This window comes from Osmerus eperlanus, chromosome 7, assembly GCF_963692335.1.
Source record: "Osmerus eperlanus chromosome 7, fOsmEpe2.1, whole genome shotgun sequence".
Lineage (NCBI taxonomy): Eukaryota > Metazoa > Chordata > Actinopteri > Osmeriformes > Osmeridae > Osmerus > Osmerus eperlanus.
In genome coordinates this window covers 22,317,319-22,326,613 of record NC_085024.1, presented here as the reverse complement: position 1 = coordinate 22,326,613, position 9,295 = coordinate 22,317,319, and the positions used below count along the sequence as shown (strand labels likewise).

The following is a 9,295-nucleotide window of genomic DNA, read 5'->3' as shown; positions in this document are numbered from 1 at the left end:
TAGAATCTAATGATTAGATAGCAGATTTTAAAGGACACAGACACGTTTCATACCTTTCCAATCACAGGTTATGTGTTTTTTATTCAACACACTTTCAAGTGGTGGACCTGGCCGACCACTTGTGAAACAGACGCAATCCAGGTGCACCGCCAGACGGCCCTGTAAGAAAAAGAATGGCAATAACGGACAAATGACTGTCTTACGATTTGCCAGTTTTTTTGAGCAAATACCTTTTCAGTGTACGGATTTAACGGATGTGTCGATACATTAAAATGCGTAATTAAATTGTGATGAGTTCAAATATAGAAGTTAATATGTATTTAATCCACGTATATCGTGCAGGCAAATGGAGCCGACAACATAAGGTCTGTCGACATCAGAAGCGCGACGCACTAGTGGTGGCTGGAGTTCATGCAGTGTTAGCAGCGTGACCCCGAAGATTTACTTGTGTTTTTGTCTTATTATTGCTTGAAGTTAATCGACTTACAATTAAGGTAAGGTAAATTATCATACGTACAATACATATAACTAAGTGATATACGGTAAATTTAATTCAATGTTTTGTGTTCTTAAGCAGAGTCGGCTGATAAATCCGTCACAGCTAATAGCTAGCTAGTTTAACTAGGTTAGAAGTTGAGGCCTACGCCTGTATATGACCGAAGAGAAATGGTTGCCCATCCTGGCTCGCATACATTGTTATGAAACCGTAGCAAGCTGTGTTGTATTCCCGCAGAATGGAAGGAAACGCAAATGCACCATCTGGACCGCCAGCTCAGAAGAGGTTTAAAATGGCGAACGGAGGCGCAAAGGTAAAATGTGCCCAATTCATGTCAGTTCTATTCTACTGGCTTCATCGACGATTATTTCATACAGTTTGTGTCTTCTTTGATCAACATTTATTTCAGTATGCGTAAATACTATCAACGTTACCCCTCATATTGTCCTATGTAATGGACAGAAGTGAGGCTGGAACATTGAACTAATAAATCTGCTCCAGTGCCAATCTTAGCCATAACTAGAGCACCACCAAATCAATGGGGCGTAGTATCTCCCGGTCAGCTTCTGGGGTTGAGGCTGCAAAGACTGATGCAGATAGGAGCCTGCTCATGGAAACAGCTTCGTCTGTGGTACTGGGCCTGAAGCAAGGCCTGAGGAACAGTAGTGATCCAGGGACGCCTCAGAGCAGAGGGGCTGTGGTACTGGGCCTTGATTTGTCCTGAGAGTGCTCAACTTTAGTCTGGCGGTAAAGAGGCTCGTAGAACCAGTATGAGCTCTTAATCCACTGACCTCTGACCTGCTCCTGGTGCTCAGGACAGGTTCAGAGAACCTGGTTCAGTGGTGTGCCTAGCGCTGGATAGCTGCTAACTTTTGTTGAAGTAAGATGTTCTCAAGCAACGGAAGGCAATTAAATGCTTTTGCAGAGTTTGTCTCACCCAATGAGGCTTGAGTTTAGCCTAGCTTGGCGTTTTTCAGCACATTTGAGATGTGCTAAGCTCAAAAAAGATTCATGTGGATCCAGAGGTTATTCTTTCCTTGCAAGAAGGCTGCACAAGGTTGTCCTCATCCAACCTCTGCTGTCATTATAGAAACCTGACCAGAAGCCCAGTTGATCAGTTTGAATGTTTATGAATAAAAGCAGACATTGATCTCATTGATGCTCTTACAAGGAGTACAGTGGAGGATGAGCTGAAAGAATTGTCTCCTTCAAGGATGGGATGTGGACTTCACCCCTCCTCTGTTTCCTCTTCTATCACTAATGCCTGTCTGTGTCTCTCTCCCCTATTTGGGTTTATTCCCTCCATTGACAGAGAAGGCAGCCGCAGTATTCTGCAGACATAGGTAAGTCCCGCCTCCACACAGTTCCGCTGCCAATGATGGGAGCTGAGAACTCCTTCCCTTTGCCTCATCGCTGGCTTCTGATTGGGTGTGAGGCATGTCTATGACTTGCACAGTTGACAGTCTATCTGAGTTCAGACCAGTCCCATTCATAGCTTTAGGCTGTGGGGCTGACCAGTGATGGTTACTGGTCAGATTTCTTTCAGAGATCTCATTTCTGTATGAGCTTTTGTAAATCCAGAAACGTGAATTAGTGGGTTCCCAACTACAAACTGAACTACTTTAGGAACACCAATCCTTCCTCAGAGAAACCTCTTAACTGTCCACATTGGTATTACACGTACGTGTTATGTTTTAGCTCTTGAGGAGCATATTGATATGTGACATCAAGAAGGGACTTGTGTGGCTATCTGGTGTCAGGAAGTATTGGTGGACCTGGTCCTCGACCTGGGTGGTGGGTTAGAGGACGTACTGTATCACACACAAGTATGATTTATTCCATTATAGGCTGAAGACACGCCCTCCCTACCACAATCACCATTGTTTCCTCTAGGGTAGCTTGTATTGCAGTTTCCATTGGGAAATAGGCCTTTCATTTAATAGCTACAAGACATAAAGATGCATGTAGCATCATGCTACCAGGATACCTGCCATGCTCTGCTACCTGTGCACATTATGGCTGTCTTAATGAGCCTTTATTATCAGGGATAACCTTCCCATTTGACATCAGTCTCCTCCTGTGGCCTGCCTCGTCAGACTCTGCAGGAGTTGCTCCTGTGAAAGAGCCGGACGTAGAGCAGTGCCTGATGGAACACGTGTCCCGTGGTGGAACTCCCCCTTCTCCTGCTGTCAGGAGGCTGAACACAGGGGGGAGGGTTCTCATTGCTGTTCAGAGAATTAAATGCCTCCTAAGCTTCACTACTGGCATTTTTGAACAGCCCTGCTTTGGCCTTTTTATCGTTACACTTTCAGTTAGGAGTTTAGGACTTCACTAATTGTGATGAAAGAATCTCCCTTTAATGAATGTGGCTCATCAGCCAATGGTTGTCAGGTGAAAGGTCATGGGGCCTTGTTGCCACACCGGGTCAGGGTCATGCTCCAGCTCCAAGCGGGATGTGCAGAACTGTGTGTGTGTGTTCTCTATTGACCTCCTTGTTCATGTTCCAGTGTTCACCTCTAAAGGAGGCACTATCCAGACCATCCCCTCTCTCACCAAACAACTCAAAGGCATCACGGAGCCCATCATTGGTGAGCAAAACAACCAACTCAAAAGGTGACCTCTGCTCCCGTCTCCCCCACCAGCTCACTGGTCTTGTGTTGTGTCTGCAGGTCTCCAGTTCGTATGGGAGTACCGCAGCCCCAGCAAGGCTGTGCCTCCACACTACCAGTGCAAGCTCTGCCAGGTCACACGCCTGCAGAATGACATGCTGGCACACGTCAAAGGCTGGAAACATGGCTTCAGATACATGGTGAGGGTGGGAGCATGATGATGGGGTTAGGGTTAGCATGATGATAGCCTGTTTTGTTGCGCTCCAGTAAAGATAATTGTGTGTGTGTGACTTGAGTGTGATGTTCCATGTTCTAGAAGCGGAACCACCCTGATAAGGTTCCGTATGAAGAGGAAGCGGCCGTGAAAGACCCTGGTGTGAGGAAGAGCATCAAAGACATGGCAGCCGAGGTGGAGAGGACTGAGGACAGAGGCCAGCTCAGAGTGAGTAGCAAACAGGACTGAGGACAGAGGCCAGCTCAGAGTGAGTAGCAAACAGGACTGAGGATAGAGGCCAGCTCAGAGTGAGTAGCAAACAGGACTGAGGATAGAGGCCAGCTCAGAGTGAGTAGCAAACAGGACTGAGGATAGAGGCCAGCTCAGAGTGAGTAGCAAACAGGACTGAGGATAGAGGCCAGCTCAGAGTGAGTAGCAAACAGGACTGAGGATAGAGGCCAGCTCAGAGTGAGTAGCAAACAGGACTGAGGACAGAGGCCAGCTCAGAGTGAGTAGCAAACAGGACTGAGGACAGAGGCCAGCTCAGAGCCCCCCCAGGTGTCCAGTTCTCCATGGGTCCTGAGGAACACACCTGGGGACTTCATACAGTGTCCTCCACACAGCTGAGCCACAGAGATTCCTGCCTGTTAGGGTTGGATGCAGCAAAATGTTGACTTAATCTCATCTCTGGTTTAGGTGATTCTAAAGGAACCCAGTGAGGTTGCTGCCTTCCAAGGACTGCGTAAGTCACCTTTTAAATGTATATTTAGAAAGTAAAAAGATAATTATTTGTGAACTAAGTATGTAAATACAACTAACTTGGGCATAAATGATATCTTTGTCACAGGCTCAGCAATACCCAAGATGGCAGCTCCAGCAGGACCAGGCATGGGACTACGAGGGCCCCCACTAGGTAAGGGTTGTGAGCAGTGATTTCTGGAGATGGGGGATAGCTCAGTGGGTAGAGCATTTGACTGTAGGGGCTTGCAGGTTCAAAATCTCCTCCGTACAGGGCTTTAAATAAAAGTATCTACTAGTGAATACTTGTATTATTGTCTTTGTGATGCTCTGCTGAGTAGTACAGTAGGATGCTCTGGTGAGAAGTACAGCAGGATGCTCTGGTGAGCAGTACAGCAGGATGCTCTGGTGAGCAGTACAGCAGGATGCTCTGGTGAGCAGTACAGCAGGATGCTCTGCTGAGCAGTACAGCAGGATGCTCTGGTGAGCAGTACAGTAGGATGCTCTGCTGAGCAGTACAGCAGGATGCTCTGCTGAGCAGTACAGCAGGATGCTCTGGTGAGCAGTACAGCAGGATGCTCTGGTGAGCAGTACAGCAGGATGCTCTGGTGAGCAGTACAGCAGGATGCTCTGGTGAGCAGTACAGCAGGATGCTCTGGTGGGCAGTACAGCAGGATGCTCTGGTGAGCAGTACAGCAGGATGCTCTGGTGAGCAGTACAGCAGGATGCTCTGCTGAGCAGTACAGTAGGATGCTCTGGTGAGCAGTACAGCAGGATGCTCTGGTGAGCAGTACAGCAGGATGCTCTGGTGAGCACTACAGCAGGATGCTCTGGTGAGCACTACAGCAGGATGCTCTGGTGAGCAGTACAGCAGGATGCTCTGGTGAGCAGTACAGCAGGATGCTCTGGTGAGCACTACAGCAGGATGCTCTGGTGAGCACTACAGCAGGATGCTCTGGTGAGCAGTACAGCAGGATGCTCTGGTGAGCAGTACAGCAGGATGCTCTGGTGAGCAGTACAGCAGGATGCTCTGGTGAGCAGTACAGCAGGATGCTCTGGTGAGCAGTACAGCAGGATGCTCTGCTGAGCAGTACAGCAGGATGCTCTGGTGAGCAGTACTGCAGGATGCTCTGGTGAGCAGTACAGCAGGATGCTCTGGTGAGCAGTACAGCAGGATGCTCTGCTGAGCAGTACAGCAGGATGCTCTGCTGAGCAGTACAGCAGGATGCTCTGCTGAGCAGTACAGCAGGATGCTCTGGTGGGCAGTACAGCAGGATGCTCTGGTGAGCAGTACAGCAGGATGCTCTGCTGAGCAGTACAGCAGGATGCTCTGCTGAGCAGTACAGCAGGATGCTCTGGTGAGCACTACAGCAGGATGCTCTGGTGAGCAGTACAGTAGGATGCTCTGGTGAGCACTACAGCAGGATGCTCTGGTGAGCAGTACAGCAGGATGCTCTGGTGGGCAGTACAGCAGGATGCTCTGGTGAGCAGTACAGCAGGATGCTCTGCTGAGCAGTACAGCAGGATGCTCTGCTGAGCAGTACAGCAGGATGCTCTGGTGAGCAGTACAGCAGGATGCTCTGGTGAGCAGTACAGCAGGATGCTCTGGTGGGCAGTACAGCAGGATGCTCTGGTGAGCAGTACAGCAGGATGCTCTGCTGAGCAGTACAGCAGGATGCTCTGGTGAGCAGTACAGCAGGATGCTCTGGTGAGCACTACAGCAGGATGCTCTGGTGAGCAGTACAGCAGGATGCTCTGGTGAGCAGTACAGCAGGATGCTCTTACATTGATGATCCCATTTTGTTCTCCTCACAGGCGGAAGGTTTCCTGAACCCCTCTACCCAGGGGACTTCCCACCCCAGGGGGGGCTCCTGCCTGACTACCCAATGGGAGGGCGTGGAGACTTGGGCATGGCAGGCTACCCCGACCCCCCTCTGATCCGCTCCACGCCAGGCCAGGCCTTCTCAGCGGCCGACATGGGTCCCAGGCGTTTCCCAGACGACGGTCTGCGTGTTGGTGGAGGAGCAGATGGCTTTGGGCTGGGTGGCAGGAGAGAGGGTTTTGGGCTGGGTGGCAGGAGAGAGGGGTTAGGGCTGGGTGGGCTTCTGGGAGAAGCGCCTGGAAGGCGCTACCCAGAAGAGTTCAGGGGCGTTCAGTCAGGAAGTGACCCGGTGGACAGGCCAGGACTGATGGGCGCAGCCCCAGAAGGCAGCAACCTGCCCTCCACCCTGCTCAAATACCTGGTGGGGCCACATCAGGACTACCACAACTTGAATAACACGAACGTTAAACATGATTTATTTATTGGGAAGTGGTTGATGTCCTGTGTTTGTTTACAGGATTCATTCCGGATCGAGAATGAGAGCGATGCTCAGATTGTGCTGAAGGTGACCCAGAAGCTGACAGATGTGTTGATGGAGTACAGACTCAGGAGCGTGTCCTCCGTACGTAACATACTCTGGGCATAACACTGCCTCACTCTGCCTCTGTATGTAACACACCCTCACTCTGCCTCTGTACGTAACACTGCCTCACTCTGCCTCTGTACGTAACACTGCCTCACTCTGCCTCTGTACGTAACACACCCTCACTCTGCTTCTGTACGTAACACTGCCTCACTTTGCTTCTGTACGTAACACTGCCTCACCCTGCCTCTGTACGTAACACTGCCTCACCCTGCTTCTGTACGTAACACTGCCTCACTCTGCCTCTGTACGTTACACACCCTCACTCTGCCTCTGTACTTTTCTCTTGTGTGGTTGAATAAATCTTGTTTAGAATTATAGATGCGAAATGCATTTTGCTCAATGATTGTTTCATAAAATCCCCATTGGCTGTTGTGTGTGTTTGTGTGTGTGTGTGCTCATCAGGGGCCCAGTCTGACGAGGAGTTCACCCATGACCTCTATGGGAGGCTCCTTCACCTCCTCCAGGATGCCCAGCAGCAACGACCGGTTCTCAGCCAGCTTCTCTGGGAACCCTTCAGGTACAGCACTTACCCCCTCCCCCCTTCAGGTACAGCACTTACCCCCTCCCCCCTTCAGGTACAGCACTTACCCCCTCCCCCCTTCAGGTACAGCACTTACCCCCTCCCCCCTTCAGGTACAGCACTTACCCCCTCCCCCCTTCAGGTACAGCACTTACCCCCCTCCCCCCTTCAGGTACAGCACTTACCCCCCTCCCCCCTTCAGGTACAGCACTTACCCCCTCCCCCCTTCAGGTACAGCACTTACCCCCTCCCCCCTTCAGGTACAGCACTTACCCCCTCCCCCCTTCAGGTACAGCACTTACCCCCTCCCCCCTTCAGGTACAGCACTTACCCCCCTCCCCCCTTCAGGTACAGCACTTACCCCCCTCCCCCCTTCAGGTACAGCACTTACCCCCTCCCCCCTTCAGGTACAGCACTTACCCCCCTTCAGGTACAGCACTTACCCCCCTCCCCCCTTCAGGTACAGCACTTACCCCCTCCCCCCTTCAGGTACAGCACTTACCCCCCTTCAGGTACAGCACTTACCCCCTCCCCCCTTCAGGTACAGCACTTACCCCCCTCCCCCCTTCAGGTACAGCACTTACCCCCTCCCCCCTTCAGGTACAGCACTTACCCCCTCCCCCCTTCAGGTACAGCACTTACCCCCCTCCCCCCTTCAGGTACAGCACTTACCCCCTCCCCCCTTCAGGTACAGCACTTACCCCCTCCCCCCTTCAGGTACAGCACTTACCCCCCTCCCCCCTTCAGGTACAGCACTTACCCCCTCCCCCCTTCAGGTACAGCACTTACCCCCCTTCAGGTACAGCACTTACCCCCCTCCCCCCTTCAGGTACAGCACTTACCCCCCTCCACACATCGCATGGATCACCACGTTCACCAAATCTGACAACAATCCCAATCTACACTCCCCCCAAGGTGTAGGTTCTTTAGAAGCTTAACATCTCTTCTCGTTGTTCTACAGGTCCATCCAGGTACTCTGATGGTCCGTCTAGGTTCTACAACTGACATCACTTCCCTGGTGATGTCAGTGGTGGTCACACCTGCGTGGTCCACCGTGGGTGTGGAACACTACAGCAGTCGACTCCCACATACACCCAGAGAGAAGAGGGTACCCACTAGTCTGGCCAGATTCCTTCTGAACACCATGATGTTGTAAAATTGTGTAATTACAAGTTAAAATTAGATTTTAGTTAGTTTTATTTTTTTTGTAATGAAAAGGTTGGACCAAATCTGTAGCTCTGAGGTATTTTACTTTTTAACACTTGTCAGTTTACATTGTTTTGACATTTTTAACTTGTGATCTGTAAAAGGTTGATGACTGTATGCAGAATGAAAAGATCCATGTTCAAAACTTTGTATAGAAACAGCTTTCTACTTAACTGGTCTCAATAAAAGTCTCAACTGTCAGGTGTTTGTCACTTCCTGTCATCCTTCCATACTTGAGTTTGCTCTTCGAAGGCTCCTGATGTAGGGTGTCCCAGACAGTCTAACCCTAACCCAGTCTAGTAGTTACATGATGCTAACATACAACATGCTATATTTAACTTTTTCAACACAAAAAATCCCTAACTTTGGAGTATAAAACAACTGCATAATAGAAGGCCATTTATTTAATTTGGCAAAATAACTTAGACATTTTAACACCCCAAAAAAACATTCCCATTACAAATATCAGAACTTTTTTGAAATACTGTAAACACATTCAAACTGTACAACAGAACATTCTAAACTTTCCTTATTTAAGTCATCTTGTCACATCCATTTTGGTTGTAGCAGATCAAGTGCATGGCTCACTGACTGCCATTGCATGGGTTTATTTTTAACGTCCTCAATAGTTGTTTAAGATCCTCCATCTGTTAATGAAGGTGAGGAGACCTCGAGTCTTGGGTTTTCTGTGGTCTCAGGGCCATTGAAGCAAAACATTTTTTAAGATGGACCAGTCTCACCAATGCCCTCTTAAGATTATGTTCTCGTTCAGTTCAAATTGGCTGAACAATTCCTGTCTTCACACCTGCTGGAAGCTTCCATACTAAGGTGTGAGGTGTTCAGTGTGATGCCTGTAGGAGAGTCACATCTGTAGCGCCTTCCCAGGACAAACTATCTTCTCCCAATTACAGTTCCTCTGCCCGGCTTAGTTCAGTGGGAAAGTCTGTTTCACCTTCCCCATGTCTGGCCTGACAGTCTGGCCTGATAGACCAGCACTGGCTGGGAAGGGATGGGAAGTCTGGCCTGATAGACCAGCACTGGCTG

At 49.8% G+C, this 9,295-nt stretch overlaps 1 protein-coding gene across 1 annotated transcript; it reads left to right on the top strand.

The window, feature by feature from the left end:
• Positions 1-334: 334 nt before the first annotated feature.
• Positions 335-8,452, top strand: si:ch211-197h24.6 (uncharacterized). Its single transcript, XM_062466108.1, has 12 exons — positions 335-494; positions 734-809; positions 1,809-1,839; positions 3,004-3,084; positions 3,166-3,305; positions 3,422-3,547; positions 4,016-4,061; positions 4,167-4,232; positions 5,873-6,300; positions 6,397-6,501; positions 6,928-7,042; positions 8,007-8,452. Exons 2-12 carry the CDS (start codon positions 735-737, stop codon positions 8,048-8,050), a joined length of 1,257 nt encoding a protein of 418 aa, XP_062322092.1. The 5' UTR covers positions 335-494; position 734; the 3' UTR covers positions 8,051-8,452.
• The last annotated feature ends 843 nt before the right edge of the window (positions 8,453-9,295 follow it).

Excerpts from the sequence above, each read along its gene's own strand:
- si:ch211-197h24.6 (XM_062466108.1), top strand. The coding sequence starts at position 735 with ATGGAAGGAAACGCAAATGCACCATCTGGACCGCCAGCTCAGAAGAGG. Across the intron at positions 810-1,808 it reads TGGCGAACGGAGGCGCAAAG|AGAAGGCAGCCGCAGTATTC; the intron begins GTAAAATGTGCC and ends CTCCATTGACAG. Across the intron at positions 6,301-6,396 it reads CCACCCTGCTCAAATACCTG|GATTCATTCCGGATCGAGAA; the intron begins GTGGGGCCACAT and ends GTTTGTTTACAG.